The 24,534-nt window shown below is 39.6% G+C and overlaps 1 protein-coding gene and 2 pseudogenes across 1 annotated transcript in view; 2 read left to right on the top strand and 1 right to left on the bottom strand.

Moving 5' to 3' along the window:
- Positions 1 to 4: 4 nt before the first annotated feature.
- WDR48 (WD repeat domain 48) overlaps positions 5 to 24,534 on the bottom strand; it is a gene marked incomplete at its 3' end in the record, with an annotated part of 39,500 nt that continues 14,970 nt past the window's right edge. The window contains exons 4-19 of the mRNA XM_006910798.3: positions 24,310 to 24,392; positions 24,078 to 24,207; positions 22,053 to 22,141; positions 21,563 to 21,664; positions 17,320 to 17,544; positions 15,436 to 15,510; positions 14,437 to 14,539; positions 13,383 to 13,480; positions 8,740 to 8,847; positions 8,311 to 8,407; positions 7,744 to 7,839; positions 5,529 to 5,634; positions 4,484 to 4,571; positions 2,077 to 2,153; positions 561 to 753; positions 5 to 49 (exon numbers count right to left, since the gene is read on the bottom strand). Coding sequence (XP_006910860.1) covers positions 5 to 49; positions 561 to 753; positions 2,077 to 2,153; positions 4,484 to 4,571; positions 5,529 to 5,634; positions 7,744 to 7,839; positions 8,311 to 8,407; positions 8,740 to 8,847; positions 13,383 to 13,480; positions 14,437 to 14,539; positions 15,436 to 15,510; positions 17,320 to 17,544; positions 21,563 to 21,664; positions 22,053 to 22,141; positions 24,078 to 24,207; positions 24,310 to 24,392 — 1,715 coding nt within the window. The remainder of the gene's footprint in view (positions 50 to 560; positions 754 to 2,076; positions 2,154 to 4,483; positions 4,572 to 5,528; positions 5,635 to 7,743; positions 7,840 to 8,310; positions 8,408 to 8,739; positions 8,848 to 13,382; positions 13,481 to 14,436; positions 14,540 to 15,435; positions 15,511 to 17,319; positions 17,545 to 21,562; positions 21,665 to 22,052; positions 22,142 to 24,077; positions 24,208 to 24,309; positions 24,393 to 24,534) is intronic.
- On the top strand, positions 14,110 to 14,228 carry LOC112479029 (annotated as a pseudogene).
- LOC112479030 lies at positions 15,600 to 15,718 on the top strand (annotated as a pseudogene).

Here is a 24,534-nt window from a genome sequence, read left to right as displayed (position 1 = left end):
TCCATATGAAGTGTTTCACTGTTCGAAGGTCCATATTTGGATCCAAAACCTGAATAGCAAAAAATGAGTAATAAAAAACTGTCAGAGCCTCTAATATTTAAGACTTTTACTGTTAACTCAAGGACTCTCATCAGGTAACCCAGCTTGTCCTCTCCTTCCCCAAACCCGGTGGGCTGCTCTTGCTGCCACAGCTGCCATGCATGCAGGCACAAACCCAGGCACAGTGAGATGTGCAGCTTGTGTGGCTGGGCCAGAAACACCACCTTCAGCCATTCCTCTGCAGAAAGGCCTTGAGTGCGCCTTGATTTAAAACAGCTCCACCTACCGCCACTCAAATCCTAAACTAACATTATGGATACTGCCCTGCAAATCAAGATGGTCCCATGTCTTTCTCTGTTAGGGGCCTCAATAATTGGGCTTCTGCAGTGTTCCTAGGAGTCTCTGTCAAAGCAGAAGCCCCGCAAAGGCAACAGACTCAGGGACCAGAACTGTACCACATTATGTGACTTTCTGAGCACCAGCACTGGAAAAGTGGGACTGTGGTTGGCAAGTCCACTTACCTGGTCCTGGCACAAAAGTTCAATTTTCTCCTCTGCTAACACGGCAATATCCTCCTCTTTTTCCTGTTCTCCTGGTTTTTCATTATTAGAAGAGCTAGTGGTTTGAGACTCATTATCCAAGTTGATGATTTTCTCATAAACATGTTCCATTACTTTCCGGACTTGGAGCATGTCACTAGCAGAAAGTCTATCTCTGTGAAAAGCAAGGGCAGATTGTGACCTCAGGAAATCACTGGATAGTCTCTCTTCCACATTCTTTGGTGTTAACGTTTGATAATGATGAAAACATACCACAGAAACATAAACCAAAAAAAGTTTTTAGTCATTGCCTTAATCCATTTCTAGGATTGCCAATTGATTTTCTATAGTGTTTTTTTAAGGCACAGATTATGTGCAACTGAGATTTAATACATGTTCTTAAAACTTACATATACTTAAAGAATAATAGCCTTCTGGGTTTTATTTCCTTAAAGATTTTCCCAGAGCAGCATGGGCAAACTAAATGCTCCTGGAAGGGAAGGCAGTCCCCAGGGCTCACCAGGCTCTGATGCTCCCGGTGCTCATTTCTCTTAGGGCCGTCTCCTCCTACAGCCGAGACCCTGAGTCTCAACCTCCTGCATGAACTCCAGACTCACGAACCCAACAGCTGGCTGGGTATCTCTAGCTGGATGTACAACAGGTACTCAAACGCTCCATGTCCGAAACTACATTCATCAACTTCCTCACCCCCAAACCTATTTCTATATTTCTGATATCACTTAATAATGGTCAAACCAAGTAGCTTGGGCTCAAACTCTGAAAGCCACCTTGACCTTAGGGTCATCAAATCTAGTGGAAGTGATATCTAGGATGTGCGTGCGTGTGTGCGTGTGTGTGTGTGTAAGTAGGTGGGTGGGAGGGTAGGCAGAGGTATAGATGAGGCAAAATGTTTAGCCATGTGCTGAAAATTACTGAAGCTGTTTGATGGGATGATGGGGATTCATTCTCCTATTCTCTTTTTTGTATCTGTTTAGAAATTTCCCTAACAAAATGTTTTTAAAGCCTTGTTGACTTTATTTGCTAAGATATACATCAATGAAACCTCTTAATTTCTTCTCTGACTTCCCTCCTAGTATCTTCCCACCAACTCTACATCTTGTGTTGAAGATACATAAGTCTTTGCTAATTTTCAACATGTGTATGCGCTCACTTCCACATCCCTGATCAAATCATTTCCTGGACCTGGAATATCTCTCTTTTGAAGTTCTATCCATCCTTACATGTCCAGCTCAAATTCCATGTCCTTCGAGAAGCCTTTCTGGAGAGCTCCAGCCAAAAATCCATGTCTTAGTTATTTGTGAACATCTGTAGCTTACCACAGTAGCTACTTGGTAAATGGTTAAATTGTATTAACTTTCAATATTATAAAACTAGCTTTAGATCTAGTATTTGCTGCTTCTGCTATAAAAGCAATCATAAAGAATAAAAAAACTCTCTGGTAATAGATTAAAGCATCAAAAACACTACATTTACTTACTTTTTTAAGGTTTTCGCTCCTGAAGATGCATGAGGTTGGAGGTAGAAAGGAATTTTGTTGAATTTAGGCATATTTTTCTGAAATATTAAAAGTAAAAAAAGGTATAATAGTTTTTATTAGCTGATAAATTAAAACGATATCAACAGGAAAACATTATTTACAAATTATTTTACAATTAAAAATAATTTTCTATGAAAGTTATAGTAAGCTATCAAATTATCTAAGTCAGCCTTAGACAAAATATATCAGAAAAGTATAACATTTAGTTTTGTAATGAAAGATAACATGTAACATCAGTGGCAATATGAATTTGCAAGTATGGCTCTTTTCAAATTACAATTCGAGGTATTAAAGGGAAACATTTTCTTTTAATTACTTAAGCCATATAAACCCAAATCTCAATTCTACATTAAAATATCAGGGCTGATACCTAAAGCCCCAAACAAAAAATTAAGTGCCTTAAGAGAAACCCAAAATATTCACCTTTGAGCAAAACCATACACTCTATGCTGGTGAGGGCCCTCATCCAACTGAAAGGCCAATTGGGTCCTCCCACTTTCTTTCCCTCTGACATTAGAGTGAGGTCTGAGGTTTTAAACAAGAGTGGAGACTTCAGCCAACCACCTAGATGTCTACTGTGAAGTAAACCACATACTTAGATGAAGAATAAAATTAACTGGTTATTTTTTCTCTGGGTATTAATCCCCTCCGAGCCTCCATGTCATATCCTGTCTGGATGTCTCCTCCCAGAATAAGCCACAGGCCTAAAGTCAGCAATGCATCCCAGGTGAGTTTCATACTCAAAGGAAGTAGTGGTTTATGGGGAGCTCAGACTTAGAGAAGACCACAGACTATCCATCAGGTGTCACACTGGCTTTAAGTTCTTGGAGGCATTATATGTGGGACAGAAAACAAATTTTCTGAAGGTTCTAGAGATTAAATCTCTTTTCATCATATGGCTTTAGGAATATACAAAATAGGTCAACGGCATATAAGAGCATCTAGAAACAGACCCAAGTATATACAGGAATTTAGTATATGATAAGGACAGTATTTCAAATTAGTAGAAAAGGACTGATTGGTTATTAAAAAATTGTGTTGGTGCACTGGCTATCCATTTGTAAAAAGTAAGCATCCAACTTCATACCAAACAGAAGAAGTTCTAATAGATTAAAGATCTAGACATAAACAATTATCATAAACATACTAGGAGAGAATACAGGAGGACACTTTTGCTACTTTGGAGTAGAAAATACCTAAGCAAGACGTGAAATTCAGAGCCATAAAGATTTTGTCTAATTATATAAAAATTAAAACTTTCTGCCTGACAAAGATACCATAAACAAAGTAAAAAGTCAATTGAGAGGCACAAATAATAGTCAAAGAATTAATATTCAATATGAATAACTCCTACAAATAAGACAAACAGCCCAAAAGAGAAATGAGTAAAAAATACAAACTGGCAATTCACAGAAATACAAATGGCCACTATGAAAAGATGCTTAATCTCACTACATTTAAAAAAATATATTATATTGAAACAATGAAATAATAGTTGTCTATCTTTTTAGCAAAGATTAAAAGTATCTAGTGTTGGTGAGGGTGTGGGGAAATGGGCCCTCATACCCTGTTGGTGAGAGTGTGAGTGTAAACAGCCTTTGTGGAGGGCAATTTGGCAATAACTATCAAATTTAAAATGTGCATACCCTTTGATCCAGCAATTCCACTTCTAGGAATTTATCCTAAAATGTACACAAAGATATATGTACAAGGATGTTCACTGAAGCATTATTTGTAATAGAAAACATTGGAAACAACATAAATGTCCATTAATAGGGGACAGATTAAATTATCAATGTATGTGTATACAACGGAATATTATATAGTCTTTAAAAAGGGAGTGATCCATATGTAGAAACATGAAAAAGTGTTCAAGATATATTTTTAAGTGAAAAAAAAAAAACCAAAACAAAAAAACCCTAGTTGCAGAACAGTATGTACAATAGTTCTTGTGCAAAATGAACTATATGAACACATGTATACACACACAGATAATATATGCTTAGGTACTGAAGGCTATGCACTAAACTATTAAGTTATTACCTCGGGAGAAGGATAGGGAGTGAGTGGAAGAGAAAGTGTGATTGAGAAAAGGATAAGAGTTTCCCTTTATTTTCTTTAATAAGCATATATTATTTTTATAATTAAAAACCAACAAAGATGTAAACAAATAAATAATTATCAATTCTACTTCTGCAGCTTTGGAACTTCATGGAAGCAGAAGAGTATTCCACTTGGTAGTCTAGTTTTTATTAAAGTTTAAGATTATATAGTCTAAAGCAGTTCTTAATTTCCTTCATGATTTGGAAAAAAATAAGAGGGGAAAGTGGGAGTGGAGGACACTTACATCCACAGTGATGTCAATTACCCATTGTGGCACCGTCTCATTAAGAAGCATCGACTCAGTCTCCCCTCCGGAATCTCGGCAGAGCAGCCTAAACACAGCCATCAGATATAAGGGATGCAATAAGCACAGGTGACAAAACCACCGTTACAAACATTAGATGGAGGGGCCTTTACAGAGTTCCTTTAGGATAACCCTGACTTAGCTGAGGAAGTAAAGTGCAGCCAGGCAAAACAGCTCACTCAGCTAAGAAAGCAGGCCCTAAAACTCAGGCCCCCAGCTTCCGAGGCCAGGTGTCCACCCTCTGAGTCCTCGGGTGATGAAAGGAAACCTGGGTGTCGCCAAAGCACTTGAGAAAGGCCCCTGGGCAGCACTCCTGTGCAAGGCATGGGCCTCCAAACACACTGGGGTCAGGCTACTTTTGGCAACCGCACTCTCAGGAAACCACCACGAAGGAAGAGAAATCTGTGCTCAAGGCCGGACAAACATTCTTCTTACCTCTGGCCCTACCAAAGAGCCCAGTGAGCTCTCCCCATGATGCTGCCAGGGCCTTGCTGGCAGTGTGGGGTAAAGCTGGTCTAGCTCTTTCCCGCAGGGCCTCACGAGGACTGCCTTGTGCATCAGATCGGGCCACTGCTGGCACGACCCTTCCCAGGAGCGGCCCGGTCCATCTTGCCTGACTCAGCCTGAGGGAAGTTACCTACTTTGATGCTGTCCCAAGGGCGGGAATTTCTGGTGATATCATGTTCCCTGACCCCGGCACTCAAGCTGGCTGAGTTAGAGGAAGTGAGATTTTCCTGCGAAAACCTAGAGAAGCTGCCTTGAAGCAACGTATTGACCTCATTTTAACACCAGAGGCTCAGCTTTCAACTAGAATGTGGTCTAACAGCATTAGACACTTAACTATTTCATGGAGATGGAAAAGCTTCCAAAACCCTGACACCCCCAGAAGTTAATAATAAACAATTTATAACATCTGTTTGAATCAATACTTCTTAGCAAACGGTACGCGTTCTCAGGCAGGGCCTCCAGCCCTCCTCAGCCATACCTGAACAGTGTGCGGCCTCCAGCTTCACCGAAGATCACAGGGGTGTGAGGGGGCACTTGAAAATATCCATTTCCCTTTTGGACTCGGTTCTCCTGCTCCCCATTTACTAGAAAAAGATGCAGATGGTGTCAGATGCAGAGTTAGTGCTAAGAACACAGATTCTGAACATTTTGTTTACACAGCCTTCAAACACTGTAAGATTTTTAAACTTAAACTTCTTTTTAAGTCAGCCAGAGTCAGAAATAAAGGCAAAAAAACAGACCAAAGTTAAATTCCTAACAAGAAGAAATATAGCAACTTCTGATGTACCTCACGAAAAATGACTGCATTTTAGAGGATTTTAATAGAAGAGATTAATGTTTGAGATTTGAAACAAACACATAACCATCTACTTGAGCCACAAGGAAGTCTAGGACAGCCTGTTCATAAATGACAATCTGCTTTTTCTTTAGAACACCAAGCTCAAAAAATTTCTTGGGCCAGAAAAAAGAATTTATATTTAATGGCAGCCATAACTAATGGCAGAGGTATCAGTGAAAAATGAAATCCTCAAAGAGGTCATAATTGTTTTTATTGTTCTCGGCAGATTTCATTTCACTGTTTTCTTTGTAATCTTCTGACCCAAGTGCAGTTGCCCCACCTCCCCATAAACACTTCCCTTTGAATGTGGAAGCAACCTCACCCTCTGATAACCACCACTATCAGAACCTCCCTCGTGGCATCCAGCACTGGTCTCTGATCACGGAACGCTTTAAGTGGCTCTCTGCCCTACCAGAATGTCAGTCTGAAGGACAGGGTCCGTAGACATTTATCTTCATTACCCCCAACCACAACTCACTACGGGCCTCCGAATACTTGAGCTGCTTAAAGTATAATCTAAACAACTCCTGAGTACCCACTGAGCATGGAGCAGGTACAGATTACCAGACAGGTGGAACGTGCAGTGTCCTGAGCTCTGGCTGGGGAGCTAGGTGGGCCCTGCCCTACTTCCACTATGGCAGTTTGATTTTAAGGATGATTTGGGGTTTCCTGTCACTTCTTCCATATTCCCCCAAACAAAGCCTGAAGCCAAAGGGGTGCTGGCTGTACCACTGTTTCTTGATTACTTAATCTTTATCATCTTTTTGGGCCTCTGAGGGCATCCTGTCTAACTGCCATGTTAGAGATACAGAAGGACAAACCAAGAACAGGAAATGATATGCCCATAGCTACATGGCTGATAAATGGCAGAGCCCACACCAGAACCTAGCTTTCTCAACCTCCTGTGGAGAGATCTTTCTCTGGCTCCCAGTCCACTATACAATGCTGATGGGGAGCAAAGTGGGCCAGGTGACATAAAAGAAAGGCCACATGGGTGGGGTCAGTGCTCTTTCTCTGATAGGGACAACAGAAGACTGGCTTTCAGAGAAGTGTGCCGCCCTTGCAAGAGAGATTTAAACCCTTGTCACTGCTGAACACCAGAAGCAATCTTCAGCAGAATCTTCGGAGAATTCACTTTTCAGTAGAGTAAGCCCTCAGTAGGTAGGACACAGTAGGACATAGGTTACACATGACCTGGCAAATTTTAAGGTTTTGTTTTCCCTTCTTTAGTCAAAATGAGCCGAACTCAGACATTCAAAACACGTCCTCCTCTGCTGCCCAGAGAGAGCTGCACCCGCTACCTACGGCACGCACAGCTTTTGAATGCTGTTAATGACATTAATTCTTTATACATACTTGTTCACTCTGACACTTCTGAGTTGGAATTTAATTTTTTGAAACATTCAGAGCCAAGACCAGGTAGATCTTCAGACTCAGTAACCTCAACATCTCACGCCAACATGAAATATGGCTAGACAAGGACAAACCTGGCTTTCTGATGCAACTAATTAGCTAGCTTTGGCGGTAAGCCCAGCAGGTCCACAGATACTCTGAGAAGTATCTTTGGAATATACCTGCTAGGCTACCTCCTTTTAAGGACAAAGGTCATTTTAACCATACTGGGTTTATTCTATCTATCTAGAGCAGTCTCACTGATTGAAAGCTTCTTGAAAACTCAGTTAAGACTGGATGGATGTTTACTTTGGGCTGTAGAAAGGAGGCAATGAATTGGGCATACTACAAATATTCTGTTGCAATTTAGCAAATACTTAAAATATTTCTTAAAATAACCAGTCGAAGTTTCTTTAACTTCTGAGTAATTTTTAATCAATTATCCTGATATAAAAGCACCAACCATGGTTTACTTCATTTTCTTCTTCATCCATTGGATTCACATGTGTTCTAGGCCAATATTCTAGCAGTGCCTGGAGTAAAAGTCCTCCTAAGTTCACTACAAAAAAAGTTATTAAAAAGGAATGGAAAATAGTTAGTAATTTTCACCTGAAAATAGAGAAAAATTATAAGTTCTCACATATTCTGATGTTAAATTCTTAACCCAATGCCAGTGATGCTTAAAAAATCAGATTTCGCCAAGTCTATTAAAACTTTATCTTATAATGTTTAAAGCAGTGATAACATGGAACAAACAGATATCCTATCTGGTTTAGATATAGCCATTCTTTAAAAACAGAGAAACCACAAACAGGAGCTGCATTCTTGAAAGGGCTGTTTTCATATAAAGTCACTAAAACTATATCTGTCTGTATTAGGTAATTCTACATGCTACATTCTTAGGAGAACACTGACCAAAAATACTAACAAAACATAACAGAATCATAATAAAGATGAGCACATAGCAAAAAACAGCACAGACCCACCTTCTCTTTTGCAAGGAAGAAGAGAAGGAAGGACACAAACTCACGTTTTGGATCTGACCCATCAGGGCTGCTGAAACCAGCATCTTTTGCAGAAACCCAAGCAGCAAAACAGTCACTCTCATCCAAAGTGATAGTCAACATCTGTCAAAAAAAAAAAAAAAAAAAAGATGGTGGCATTCCATTCGAATGTATTCTTCAGCTAAGTCTAAACCTTTATTTATTTGTGCTATTTAACTAAGGTGCTAAGCCAAAGGTTCAGAATCAAAATATATTTCGTGGGATTCAATGCAACCACAATTTAATTTACTGGGATACCAAAAGGCATTTAAACTGCATTTTACAAGTATTAACATGAAAAAATTTTTTCCTTTCACACTTAAAAACACAGGACTCTAACTAGTAATACTTAATTTTGACCCACATTAGAAATTTTCAACTATCCCAAATGGCACAAATATCAATTGCTAACTTACCCCTGTTTTTAAGTCTACTGAGAACCAATTTGGCACATACACCATCTTAAATCTTTTTTTAATTTCATCTTCAAAATCCACTTTGCCAAGATCTTCAACTTTACATGCCTATACATCAAAAAGAAAGTATAATAATTATCAATATTAAGTAGCAAATTAATTTGATTCTGACTTAGCTATTCAAAATTTTACCCATTTTCACATTTGTCTAAATGAGTCTAAAATACATTTCAGGAAGAATGTGGTCAAATATTTTCATCTCAAAGCCTTTACCTTTAAGTAACTACAAAAAATTTTAATGAAAAAACCCACAAAATATTCTTTTTGGAAACTGTAATTTAATTTTGCTGATACTGATACACTATCCACTTACCTGGAAGCAATGTCAAATAAAGCAAAAAAAAAAAAAAAAAAAAAAAAAAAAAAAAAAAAAAAAAAAAAAAAAAAAAAAAAAAAAAAAAAAAAAAAAAAAAAAAGAAGAAAACCAAGGAACAAGTAACAGTTGATAAGCACTTTAAGGACTCTGAAGCCACCTTCGGGTAACAGCTATGATACAGACAGCAGTTCTAAGTTTCTCTTTCTTGACCATTACAATCCTTCCTTATTCTCCCTCACTCCCTAAATGCGTGTTTCCCCAAAGCATGTCCTGAACTTCCTTGGGTGCCATGGAGCACTTCAATCCTGAACAGCTCATCGCAACCCTGAAGCTCGTACCAGGATGCTCCTTCTACCTCCTCATCCTAACAGCGACCTGGCTCTTTCCTCAGGGTCCCAATTCTTCAGTCATTTCTTCAAAGGGTGACTCTGCTGCTTCTCCTACATCCCACAGCTCTTTAATGGCACAGCGAGACCACTGTCCATCATTTCTATGTACAAGTCCTTTTTCTTTGATGCTCATGTCATTTAGTTGCAGTTAACTGTACCCCTCTTTTTCGGCAACCTCTGTGGTCACTCTTCCTCATTCACTAAAAACGTGAGCTCTGGTACAATGTCTTGTAGTCTATCTCGAGTTCTTGCTTCCATTCTGGACATCAAAATCTACACAGACAACACAAAAGACATGCTGGCTTCCCAAATCTTTGACAATATTCCAACTATAAATGTATGATCTCCAGCCTCAACTGAATCATTGCTACCTGGGATTTCTTCTGCTTCCAGAGTCAGTTCTCCACAACGTGGTCTTTACTCTCATATCTTTGACCTTGCTACTTCCTTCACTACCCTCAGCACATGACTCTGACCTTTACTCTTCAAAAAAATTTTTTAAAAAGCCTTGACAAAATCCCCTTAACTTTTCTTCCTGGTGCAAGGAAAAAGGCTTCCCTTTTGCTGTGCTCTGAATTCTCTCACCTCTCTGTTCTCCTTGGGGGCCTTGTCTCATCATCTACCCACTTCCTGTCTCTACTGGCTTCTCTCCATGAGCAGCGAAACATGTTCAAATTTTTCCCATCTGAAATATACCTGAACACTGAAACAAAATCGTCCCTTGATTATCTTATCCCTAAATCTTCTCCATCTACTGCTTCTTCCTGTTCACCTCACCAAAGTCAAACTTCGTCGAAGACTGCCTCCACCCAAATTCTGTTTCTTCACCTCCCAATCACTACTCAATCACTCCATCTGGCTTTTGTCCTCAGGACTCCCTAGAGACTGCTCTCTCCAGACACGACCCTCTTTATTGGTTAAATCCATGTGCACATTACATTCCATATTTTACATGGGCTCTCAACAGGCCAGTGCTGCTAACCATGAGCTCCTATCTGAAATGTTTAATTGGTTCTTGAGCTGCCATTTACTTTTAGTTTTCTTACCCCTTTTAATTATATACCTTTGTGGCTCTTTTTTTAACGATTCCAGAAAGGGTGATGATTTGTTTTTCTCTTTTCAGTATAGATGTATCCCTTGGAAACTCTGACATTTTCCATGACTTTAATTATAATCCACAAGCTGATGACTGCTGACCCTATTTCCCCAGCCCAGCTCTTTCGTCTGCACATCAGGCTGCACAGCTGTCCGCTCGGCACACATTTCTACCCAGATGTCCCACATAAACTCAAATTCATGTCTTTCTCAGCACGTCTCTTTCCTCCAACAACTCATTTTCCTCTTTTATTCCCTATATCATTTCTGCTCACCAAACTATCTAATTCAGAAACTAAGGATTCATCTTTGCTCCTTCCTTTCCTTCATATTTCCTCTGATTCAAGCATCACTCTTATCTACAGGCCTAAATATCTTTCTAATCATTCCATTCTTTTCTCATCCCCCTTGATTCTACCCTAGCTCAGATGAGTATTTCTGATGATGATATTTTCACCTGTATTAATGCAACAGCCTCCTTACTACTATGTGCCAGCCACTATGATAAATACTTCTTGAATATCCCCTTAGCATCACCAGGAAACAGGTACTGCCACATTTTAGAAGTAAAGAAGGAGGCTTTGAGAGGTTCAGCATGTTATGGAGATCACTTGGCTAGTAGCTGGCAGAGCCAAGATTATAATTTAGCTCTGTCCAACTTTGAGCCTATGTTTCTAACTACTCTTGACTTCTCTTTTGTTTAATGTCATGTTCATTATGCCCAATTGCTGTTGAAACGTCAAGGTCTAGTATCTGGGCATAGAAAGCTGTTAGGGACACAAAAAATGCCAATTATAGTACATGCCAGCTCAGTGCCCCATCTAAGTAAAACTATCTCTCATTCAGCCAGCAGGACCCTACCAAGGCTTCAGCTAATTAGAGTAAGAGAGGACATCAGACCCATAGGCAGAAAGTAAGTCAGCCCTTGAAGAAGAGCTGGCCTGATTAGATTTCATTAGATATTCTGGAAAGCACCAGGTGCTGGGCAGCGTGAGGCGAAGCCCAGCCCTGGGCAGAGCTGGGGCCACATCAGTCGTGGAGTACCCAAGTTTCTGCTGATGAGATCCTCGGGGCTGCTCTGGATGCTCCCCATCCCCACAATGAAACGAACAAGGTTTCTAGTTTCCTGCTAAGCATGTGTCTATTGTAGAAAAAGACCAGCTGGACTTTTGGAGCCTGCTGCAGTTAAGCTTTCCATTCATGTTCTGAAGCCATGCTCGCCCAGCAACCTTTCTGTAATGCAACTTCCCACAGCTGCCCCACAGGGAAGGAAAAGTGTCAGTCAGGCCACAGTTCCTATTCAGACAGTCCCTTTTTCCCAGAAAGAAACTTGTTTATCTTACTCTGTCACTCTGAAAGTCAACTTAAGTGAACCTTTGTTCCTTATAACCAAGAGCCTAACCAAACCCTCAGATCTTTTCCATTAATCCTTTATAACATATCCAACACCTGTCTTTTCTTTTAGATCCCCAAATCATTATGCTTTAGAAAACTGTCTTCCAGCTTCTTTCCCATGACACATAGTACTACCACTTTGAATATGGGATTTTCCTGCTCTAAAATCATCTAAGATTAAGATTCTTTAGGGAATACCAAAGAAAGGCTAATTCTGGGGCCTGCAATTCAAGACTCTGGGCAATGACTTGAATCTCATCTTTGTGCTTATACCCTTATTACTCCCTTATACTCATCTAGTATCAAATCAACAACACAAAACTGCTCATCTTGCCCTAAATAAGCATGTACCTTCCCTCTTTTGTGCCATGTCATTCACTCCTTCTTCCTGAAATGCCCTCTCATTATTCATCTGATGAAACCCTTTAAGCCCCTGTTGAAATGATTTCTATACCATGCCGCTCTCTTGATTTCTCCAGTTGCAAGTAATTGCCCTCGTCCATAAGCTATCCTGTGATCTGTTTACTCCTTAGGCTTTCACATTTCGCCACTCTGCTCTCTTCCTACCAGAAGGGATGGACTTTTCTGTCATCTATAACTCTCAATACAGTTCAGTTCCCTGTACACAATACTCATTCAATCCAGGAAATACCTGTTAAACAAAAATATCAACAACAACACTAAGAAGGAATATTTGTCAGAACTCTAAAAGCAAACTTTTCAAACTGCCTATAAATTCGTCAGTGCTATTTAGAATGTGGTTGAACAGCTTAATACATCTCAGCTATCTCAGAGGGAGTCATCTTAAGATGATCTAGAGTTGTAACTGATGCTCACAGTGAAGGCTGGAAATCCTAAGAAACGGCCAAACTTATTTCATGTACTCCAGTGGTTTTAACCTAGGGTGATTTTGTATCCTTCTTCCTCATTCTGCCCCTTAAACATATGGCAATGTCTGAAGACATTCTGGGTTGTCACAATTGAAGTGGGATGAGTGGTTACTGGCATCTAGTGGGTAGAGGCAAGGGATGCTGCTAAACATCTAACAACACACAGGCCAGATCTCACTCCTCCTTGCCCCCAGCAAAGACTTATTCCGCCCCAAATGTCAATAGTATCAAGGATATGGAATTCTTATGTATTCATTTTAAGGTAAGGAAGCATACAACAGAGTTTGTAATATATTAAACAGAGAAATGGTTCTATTTGAATTTTAGGTGCTTAAAAAAATAAACTATGGCCTTATCTAATATTCACATAAGAAAGTACACCCCCATAAAGTATCATTACGATTAAATCTTAATTTATACATTATCTTTTTTTCATACACACACAAAAAATAGGATACATAATCCAATAACCTCTATTTAATACAAAAAGATACTCACCTTCAATACATCCCAATATGCCACATTATTATTGGTATCTTTGGTTAATATATGTCTCTTATCATTAAGAATGTGGCATTGAATAATACTAGCACCCCCTAAAGGAAAAAAACCCACACAATTAGCAAAACAATCCTTCTACTACATTTAAATTCACAGTAAGGTAACAATTGTTAACTGGTATACAACAGAACATAAATCACACTAGCCACCAGAAAGAAGGCAAATCAGAAGACTATATAATTATATCTAAGGCAACTGAAGGCCAAACAAAAACTGTCTGATTGTAATAACATAGATTAAAAGACTCCTCACTTCAAGGGTCTACTAGTGGACAACTGTGAAGGGCAAACAGTTTTATACACTGGAAAAAGTGCAAATGACAGGAAACCTCTGAATTGGCCTCATCTCTCATTAACTTTTACATCCTATCTTCCTTGTCTTTTATACCTCTAGAAGGGACATTCTATTCTAAAGGTAACAGCATGGACATCTAACTGTAGATGAATGCATCATTCAATATTCTAACCCCAAACTCTGATATTAAAGTTAGAGGTACTACTTGCAGCTGTGGCACGCATAATTCAAGGACCAGATCTGACTTTTTCTGACTTGTGCCAAGATAACAGTAAATTCTATATATTTTTCAAAATGGCTGTTGGCTTTACCAAGACCCTGACTATTCTGATTTGGGGTAAAAAGATTAACTCAAGAAAGCCTACTTTTTGTCTACGGCCATGCCACTCTGAACGTGCCCGATCTTGTCTGATCTCGGAAGCTAAGCAGGGTGGGGCCTGGTTAGTACTTGGATGGGAGACCACCTAGGAATACCAAATGCTGTAGGCATTAAAAAAAAAAAGCCTACTTTTTAAAGTCACTAAATAGCAGTTTCTAAATGTTTTTCTTTTATTAAAAATGAACCAATATGCTATTATGAGTCTTTTGCTGATATCAGAATTACATATAAAGGAAGATTATCTCCTTTATTTTTGTTGATCTCTTAGTAACTATAATTAACTTCAATAAAAGGTATAAAACCTTCCAATTTCCTTACCTTTGATAACCTGGTCAGGTTGTGTACAAAGGGGTGTTATAGGATTTGTACAGTCATTGTCATAATCTCCAGAGGCTCTAAAGTTATGAATTCCCTTCAATGTCTGAAGAAACAAAATTCATTATTTAATCATTTTATGCTTTATAAGCTTTCCCAATCTGTTTAAAATGGCAAGAAAAACAAAGAACAAACAAACGAGAAAGACCCACCAATAACATCAATCAAAAAATACTCAGTCACAAAGTATAATTACCTACCATGATTAAAAAGACTAAAACAAATATTAAGAAGGGGATGTTGTCTTTTTGAAGAGAACACCAAGCAATCTTCTAGGTAAATTATATTGATGTCAACTGGCCCAATGAAATTTAGACAAGATATATAACATTTTTCACAAGTTCAGAGAAAGACCATTTGCCCTGTATATAAAAAGGAACAAATGCAAACACTTTCTCTTCTGTTATCCACAAACTGGTAAGCAAGAAAACTAAAATTTTCTTTAATTAAGATTTAAGAATACTACTTTTGATAACTTCTCTCTGCTCATCCTCTATTTCTACTCATTCTTCATGCTAAAAAGAAAAAGGAAATGAATTTAAAAGCACAATTTTCTGATTGCTCTGTTTAGAAAAAGAGAATCCTAGTGAGTTTCCCTGCTGTGTTGGTATTTGAGTTGTCTATTTTCAAATGAAGTTTCATGAAGTCAGAAGCTGCACTAATATTTACTGGTTTTATCAGGCCACAGTGCCTATTCTAAGAATTTCCATATGTATTTCTTGGTTCCTGGCAAAGAAATTAGAAGCTTTGAGTGTTACCTTAATTTTAGTTCAACCCTTAGGATCACATCTACATTCATAGAGGCTTTCAGATTTTTGCCACTGTCCAAAAGCATGCTGAGAGTCAGGTTCATACTGAGCATTTGCTAATGGTGTCTGGCAGGTCTGTGATAACTAACCACGTGTTTATAATCCTTCGCCAACTGTACAGTAGCTCACTTACCCATTTATTTACTGTAGATTTAGTTGTTGCAACCCAGATTGCAGGAGGGGGATCAGCTGATCTATCAAGCTCCATCTGAAAACAAAGCACAAAAATATTGTTTTGTGAAATGCTGACTCATCTGAATTGCCAGGAAGAGTTACACATTATTAAATATCAATTCTGTCTACGGCCTTGCTACCCTGAACACACCCGATCCAGTCTGATCTCGGAAACTAAGCAGGGTCGGGCCTGGTTAGGACTTGGATGGAAGACCACCTAGGAAGACCAGGTGCTGTAGGCACAAATGAATGAATGAATGAATGAATATCAATTCCTTCATTCGACATTTGTGTTGACTTTACTATGGCATGTGTTAAAAGCTAGTAAAAGCTAGGAATGTACAGATGAATGAGGGAGTCTGTGCTAAAGAAATTCACGACCCTATGAAAGTTTTGGTGACTTCTCATTAAAACAGTGGCTTAAAGTTTTAAGTGTGATTAATTTAAGGGATTTAAATGGATAGTCAAAAGGATGACTTATAATATTTTGTTTTTGTGTTCTTTCTTAATAAGAAATGTTTTTTCTTTGAAAATGTTTGTAGTAAAAAAACATTCTAACAACACAACAAACATTAAAAGTACCCATGTAATTCACTCCCTTGCCTAAGGACAGTGCACTGGTGATCAGTTTTACCGTCTGTCCTTCTGTATTTTTAAAATATTATACGTATAAAAATTCTAATACATACATACATGCAATGCAAATAAAATCAGTCTATTTTCGTCCACTATTCCTCCTGTACCAGAAAACTGCAGGTTTGGAGTTGTGGGGACATGGCTTGGCTCCTAGCAAGCAGGAGTCCTCTTTGGTTCAAAGTGATGTTCCTTATAACATGGTTATGTCTGCGCCAAGTGCTTTTTCTATACAGCCAAGAGATCCTGGCAGCTGCAGGGCTCACAGTGCAGTGTTTCTCCTCCACACTTGTCTCCCCCCTCAGCCTGCTTCCTGCACACATGCTGTGCCTGCATGATTTCAGCTCCAACTCTCTTGCTTCCCTGAAGGATTAATGGTTTTGTCCATTAGAGTGTGCCACTATTTTAAAGAACTGTACTTGGCCAGTTTTGTGTAAGCTCCTAGACCACAGGCATCCTCTCAACTGTCTCGTTTGACCTCTATTCCTTTTTTAGCCCTTCTTCCTACACTGTGGTCTGGGTTTTAGATGTCACTTAGTTTCGTAGATGATGGGTATTTGCAGTTATTTCTTGCTTTCCTTGCTGTCGTCAGATGATTTCTGAGAAAGGGGGGCAGTGCTGTCTTCATGCCTCTATTTTAAATCTAGAAATTTCCTCACTGTTGTTTTGATGTGCAATTCTGTGATTATCAGTGAGGCTGGACTTATATGATGATTGGCCATTTTTCAGTCTAGGCTTCACTTCTGGCAGGCGTAAGTATGGACGGCTTCCCAAGTACCCTTTTACCACATCCCAGACCGTGATTATCAGAACCACTTTGATGCACCAATGCTGTGGAGTACGAGCCAGCTCGTTCCCTCATCTTCAGGAGCCTCTTTTACACCCTCCCTCATGAGGCAGTGGACACATTTCTGCTTTGCTGTCTGCTCACAGATACTTGAACTCTTCCAATTCGTCCTCTAAGGACAGGTTAGGAAAGCCAGGCAATGTCAGGAGCAATGTGGGGCAATCCCACTAGGACTTCTCTGCGGGAGAGCCAGCCTTCCCTGATGTACCCAAGTCACCATTCTTCTACAGGTGACTAACAAAAATGTTAAAATATCTTTTTTACAGCCCCACAGTTGATTCATGTTTTAATACAGATTTTGCCATATTTGGCTGGCACACGGAACAATCTTAATTATAAAGCTAACATATATGACATATATACCTTGAGAACTGGTGCTTTTTCTTCACAAATTAGCACTCGAATGTCAGGGTTTCTTAGATCCGTACAATAAATCTTCCGGTCCCTCCCTCCAGAATACACATGTGTGAAGGCATCATTGACTTGCAGAGCCCAAACGCCTTCATCATGGACTCGGTACGTTGCTATACATCTCTGCTGGCCAAGGGACCATAGGCGAATTGTCCCATCAGAACTGCCGGAAAGGCACTGGGAATGAAGAATGCTAAGGTTAGAAACTTGCCTAAAGTTTCTCCTTTCCTATGCTTTGCACTTGGCTTCTCTCCTGACTCTACACCGTCCAACACACACCTTTAAAACCTGCATTTCTGCCTCTGAAAAAACTTCTGACAAGCTTGCACCACAGGCTGAAATGACCAAAGGGAACGGTACACGCTCAAGCAGGGGAAACCTCTGAGTAAAGCTGCCTCTGTCCTCTCTATCTGGCCACTGGCAGCATCAGCAGCCCCTGGGAACTAGTTAAGAATATAAATTCCCAGGTCCCATTCATGACCTCATGAAGCAGCAACTGTGGTGGGGTCCAATCACCAGGTGACAGGCTCTCCAGGTCATTTGGTACACTAAGTTTGACAAGCATTGCACTAGTCCAGCAAGCCTTTTGGTGCCCTGGGTCACACCTCTGCCTCATCCCCTCATTCATGGCTCTGGATTTCTGATGGCCTGCCAGGTCCTTTGGATTCTACTGACAGAAGTCAGAAGCAAAATCTAGTCCTAGGCTAGAGTCATTCACTGTCTGGGACCTTGGATACTTCCCATACAAGCCTCAAGTTCAACATCTATTAATATAAAATGTGGACCTTCAGCATTCAGTTAACGTTAGCAATTCTGATCATTTCTAAAGGCTCAGGAGCATCGACTACATAGAAGTTGCTGGCACACAAAGCAGGGCTGAGCACACTGTGAGCCTGAGAGAAACAGGCTGAAACGGCCACTGCACATTCACATTCAGCACGCCTGGTGTCTCTAGCAGTTACCGTGGTGACTTGCAGAAGAGGATAAAAACTTACTCTCTGGAAGAAAAAGTGGCCCCGAAGAGAAAGCAACTGTTGGTGCTGGTGTATGAAATTAAGCAGGCAAAGAGCTTCAAAAAAGAGAAGATAGTTGTGGGCTTAGAGATTTGGAAAGCGTCTGAATAGACGAGACCTTGAGGGATATTAAGGATTTGCTGGCATGCCCTGTGACTTAAAGGGGCCTTTAGATCTCCAGATATGTTTAATTAAGTGAACACCTACTAGGAGGCTCCCCCATAAGCTGCCATTCCAACCAGTTCACAAGGGCAGTAACTAGTAAAGAAACTGTCATGATTACGGTTACAAGCAGACCTTCGACACATGTGTGGGAGAGTGTGGCAGTCTCATAGGGAGGAGGCAAGGAGGGCCTCCCCATTCCAGGAAGAGATGCTACCTTGAGGTGGCAAAGCTTTGACTACTCAGATCCTAGACTGTGTACCTAGAGAGAGTAAGGTCTAACGACTTTAGATGACAGGCAGCAAGTCCTCACAGCCTAGGCGACTTGCAACAGGGAAGAGATAAGTCCCAAATCCAGAGTGAAAGCAGAGTGAAATCACAGCTGAAAGCAGATGAGGAAACAGCTATATCAGCCCTGATAATAATCTTGATAGCAGCCAGTATTCTAAGATTGCTAAACTCAGGCCTCCAAATAGACACCAATCACTTTTAAAGTACAATGCTGGCCTCTTTGTGGTGTTTGGTAGTGTGGTTGAAGGATAAATAGACACCAATCACTTTTAAAGTACAATGCTGGCGAACTCTTTGTGGTGTTTGGTAGTGTGGTTGAAGGATGTGCCTATTTTACAGGATTTCTACTGTCTGATATCTTGTACAAGTTAGAGGAGTCATCAAAACATTTCCCACCACCTCCACTCTTCCACTGGATACACACGAAGACCTCCTCATTATGAGGTGACTCCTGGGACCAGGAGAATGCCCCAAGTGTTTCTGTTAAATCAGACTTAGGGGTGCTCTGTGTTTCTGTCAGTGGAGATGAGAGGTTCCAGTGTATTGGGGCCAAGCTACTGTTAACCAAAACAAGTGTTTCTGGGATAGCCATTCATACACAATTGCAACTTGCAATAGAGAGCAGCCAAGTGGGCAAGGAGTGGCCTAACGCTCGGAGACCCCTATACCCATGAGCTAGGTTCTGTAGGACCTGTATTACCAGGAAAACCCTATGTAACAGGTTGTTCCAGCTCCTCAAACAACTGCCTGAACAAGCATAAGGAATGAAAAGTGCCTCATCTCAGTAATGTTGGCATCAATCAAAACAAATGCAATGGTGACAGACATCAAATCGTAAAGTTTGCTAAATAAGAAACTTACTTTCACAACAAAGGAAGTGAGGAAACAGGTTGAGGTCCATGGGATTCACTGGCCTATTATACATATCTTGTCACAAGTCCCTGAATTACAATGTCACGGGAGACCCTACATTAGAAGTTGCAGGGCAACTCTGCAGGATGCAATATACACAAAGGTCCAGTACCTGATAACTATCTCTTCTAAATGACAAGAGCTGGAGAATTAGTAAGTAAAGGTTTCTTCTCCCCATCCCCACTGCCCTTTTACCCAAATGAGTACTTATTATAGTAGGTCAATTCTCTAATGTAAATATGCTTTGTTGCTGACGGTTAAATGTACCTTTAGTCTATGGGGCCATAAGGAAAAGGGGTACCAGAAGCACCTGAGGAGGAATGATACCTGCTTAATCACACACTCTCAGGCCGACAGGCAGCTCTTAAAGTAGTACCACAGCACTGTCTCTGCTTACAGAAAATATCCTGATTTCAGGTGAAGTGCATATAAACTATACTTGTTATTTAAATCATCTTGGGCAAAAGCACGTTCATAATATATACACAGGAAATAAGGCATGGAGTGTAGTAGACAGGCAGAACTTTAGAAAGTCTGCCAGGCCCAAAGCCCCGCTTCTAGAAATCATCTTGTCTACAGCCCCTACTTAAGGGCAGTCCCATGGAGACTATATGACCCAGTCCAATCCTGGGCAAAGTTAAGAGAACAAGGCAGAGGCACCATCTCGAGCGCAGCCTAGTGGCTACATTGCAAAACAGGCAAGGCGCTGACTGCACGGGGTTTCTTAGACACATGAAAATGGGGCTGCAAAGGATCTCAAGAGCTCTAGAAAATGCAAGGCTTACAGTGATTACTTCTAATTTTCTCACTAACTATATGAACTAAATATTATGATTCCCACTTTGCAGGTGAGCAAACTAAGGACTAGTAAAGTGAAGCCCTCCTCTCAAGGCCACACAGCACATTAACGCTGAGAGCTTTCCATGTCCCAAAGACCTTCCTGGGCATCTTTGCCTGGTTCAGAAAAATTATTTCCTTCCTCTGGCTAGTTGTTCACCTTTCACCTCTGGAGACAGAGGTTTCTCCAATTCACGTCAATTTCCATGACATAACTTCCACAGGAGTAACAAGTGTGTTACTCAATGGTGTTCGCATCTCAACATCTTCCTACTCTAACTCCAGCAAAATCAATTCCAATTAGCTGTGAACTTATCCCTGCCCTACAGGAAAAAATGGCCGGGGGAGGCAGGGGCACATGGTAGAGATGTGTCATAACATAAAATGGTGCTCAGAATTTGTTTTTTATTACCTACATTGATGAAAGATCATTTCCCCACTGCTATAGAACTAGGATTATGATTTATAATTCAAAATTATGTAGCCAACAGAATACTAGCATATGTTCGAACATACCAAAATATTTTTCTTGGAAATACCGAGTCTAAGTACTGTGTTAGATGACTGAACTTATAGACTGTATCTATACGGTCAACTGACAAGATTCGCTCTGAAGTCAGACCCACTGTGACGAAATTTTCCACTTAATACATCGGCAGAAAGCACTGACTACCACAGTTCCTGTCTGTGTTACCCAAGGTAACATTTTAAATTATTCTAGCCTATATTATCATAATTGCTTTTACCGATCTGCATCAGAATTATTCTGAGGAAATTCCTTGTCTGGCTTTTATTTAAAAGTGGATTATTACATATGCGACTGAGTATTTTAAGGATTTAAAATTAAACCATAGTTTATAATATGTGTAGCTTTTAGTTCAAGTCAACCTACCCAACAGTACACAAAGTGGGGGAATTTCTGCTGTATGAAATTTTGTCAAAGTTATTAGGTAAATAAATGTCCACATGAAACTACATACCTGTGTGCCATCTCTATTCAATAGCAATGCTTTTACATTATCCGTGTGACCTTTAAGCTTCATTAGTTTTGCACATGTTCTTGGATCCCATACCCTTAAAACCTGTGAATTTCAACAATATTAAACAAACTGAGTGAATTTAAATACATGAGTGAATTTAAATAATAGATGTATAAGTCAAATGACAACCATTCAATTCTGAGAAACACTGCTTCTGCCAATGGACACTTGTCTAAGGCTCCCAACCTTTTTAAGTAAGAGGAAGCCTTATTAATGTCAAGAAATGCACAGGCCTTCCTAACACCATCCACCCGCCCCATCACCACACACGACAGTAATTATATAGTTATACTCTTATTTACATAAAAGCTTTCTTTTAGCATCCACCAGGCAAAAACACTCTCTACATATTTAGTAATTACGCAGATCAAATTATTTTGGTTTCTTTGTTTTCTAGTGTTAAAATACACCCTTTTAAACTCCCCCTTACCTTCTCAGTGGACCCTGATACGATGATTGTTCCCAGCTGATTCATTGCCAGGCTATAAATGGAATCTTTGTTCCCACTTAGAGAGGAAGCTATTAAGGATAAATGGAGCTAAATGTTAACAAAATTATCAGCTTTTTAGTAGCTAGTCAGCAAAAACTGCAAGTTTAATTATAAATTTAGAAAAATCTTATCTTTATGAGTGCTAGAAAATAAATCTACCTGGAATGGAGAATGTGCTAAACAATAATACTGTTATCAGATTTTCCATGTTTTCTGGATTTGAGTATACAAGTACTCAATAAATATATGCTAAACTGAATTGTACCACCATTTAAAAACTATCCACCTATGTATTTTCAAAGATATACATGTGCCAATATATATGAAAAATATGTGCAAACTCCTCATTTTCAAGGATATACAAATCAAAACTAAAATATTATTTTCACCTACAAATCCAATAAAAAAATAAGGTAATGCTTTATTCTCAGAAAACACGGCAAAATGGCACTGTCATACATTACTTGTTAAGAGGATAATTTGGTACAACTCCTAGAAGGAAATCAGGCAATGTGTAGCAAGAATCATGTCCATGCCTTTAGAGTCAGAACAAAATATTAATGAAGTGAAAAAGTTGCATATAAAACTATCTGTATTGTATGATCCTAATTTTACAATAAATATCAACAACATACTGAGAAGTGATAAGTATAAGACTTAATACATGTAAAGTATTTAGAAAAGTGCTGCTTGCAAAAGTGTTCAATAAATGTTAGCTATTAGTATTAATTCTATAATCATTAAAAAACCTTATGTGAGATCCACTCTAAAAACTTATGTGAGATCTAAGGAAAATGGATCTGTTGCAGAGTCTAAGCCTGGTCTCTGACTTTGAGACATTACTGCTTATTTGCTTTGTTCCTTCTTGTTAGCATCTCTTTGAGGAGTGTCTTACATATAGAGAGAGCTAAATGATATATCGTGACAGCTCCCAGCAGGGACCAGCTGCTGAATCACTGAGACAGTGTGCAGGTAAAAAATCAAGGACAATAAGGGGAGAATAGTACTTAGACTGCATATATTCCCGAGAAAAAAGCCAAAACAATATTCAAGAAATTTCATTTACCCACCTCCCAACCCGCCCTCTCGGCTCACACTGGTTAGACCAGAACTGCCTAAGCTAAGCCAATGAGAATATTTCGTGGTTATGACAAACTGAATTTATAATCATATAGCGATCTAGATAGTTCAGGCCCATGTCCTGAACAGAGCTTCCAGGCCAGGCTTAGCCAAAAATGTGCTCCTAAGAGTTCCTTCTGACACTGCGAAGAGGACTACAGTAGGCTGGGCCAAGCGTGAAGCTGAGTTTCAAGTCTAGACTTGTATGGGTCTGACCTAGTAATCTGAGATCTCTTAGTTGATGAGGCACCCATGCTATTAAACTGCTGTGAATGCCTCTGAATTGCCTTTCAAAGCACCCTAGCCTCCCTGAACTCTTGTGGAATTGGCTGGATCATTCAGTGCTGCTCTGAAAAGGTCCTGCGAAATCAGCACTGAAAACCTTTTCGTTTTTTGCTTTGGAATATTCCATCTTGGCCATTAACTCAAAGGCTCTTCATAGTAGCACTTAAAGGTCAGAAACTGCCTACTTTGTCAGGTAATCACCACCTCTATCAATAATATTTACTGGGCGTGTGGCTTTGGGCCAGGCAATGCTGTGGGAGATACAAAGTAGTGAGGTGAACTCTTCTACCCCGCAGGAACTTACACTTTAGCTAAGGAGCTAAGACATGCACATGTACGGAAACAACCAGGTTACCCCTGGAGAAGTTACCATTTTAAGACTGCAGTGAGGAATTAGCTCTTTGTTGTTCAATCATACTCTTGGGGGCTAGAATACTGTAGGTAGAAGCACTCTCAAAATATGAACCACTGTCTTGATGTAAATTGATCAAAGATGTTTTATAAACCGTTCCTTATGTCAACTTGGAGCACTTTCAAAGAAATTTTCTTCAAACACCTTACTTGTGACAGTGTTATTTGAGGCAGTCAGTGCTGTTAGAGTATTCACATCCCAAAGGAATATTTGTCTGTCCAACCCAGCCGACGCTACCAGTTCTTTATCCTTGGCATACGCTAAGGCTTTTACATAATCCTGTAACAGAACACATGTATCATGATCGACTCTGTAGCCACATAAAGTACTGAGATTCCAATATTACACTAAAGACACTGAAAATTATGGTAACTGTTTTACCTTATGTGTCCTTAACGTTGACATGCAAAATCCCTTATGTGCATTCCATACTTTTACCGTTGTGTCAGAAGAGGCAGATATTACTAAAAGAGGCAAAGAATTAACAAACCACTTAGTAGTAGAACTTACCATTTTAAAGACTTATTGTAAAATAATGTAACACCGTTTCAACCTAATGTTCATATATATATATATATATAATATATATATATACACACACACTTG

The sequence above is a fragment of the Pteropus alecto genome, unplaced genomic scaffold (assembly GCF_000325575.1).
Source record: "Pteropus alecto unplaced genomic scaffold, ASM32557v1 scaffold354, whole genome shotgun sequence".
NCBI classification, from domain to species: Eukaryota; Metazoa; Chordata; class Mammalia; order Chiroptera; family Pteropodidae; genus Pteropus; species Pteropus alecto.
The sequence above is the reverse complement of the archived record's forward strand: the minus strand, read 5'-3'. Positions and strand labels throughout refer to the sequence as shown.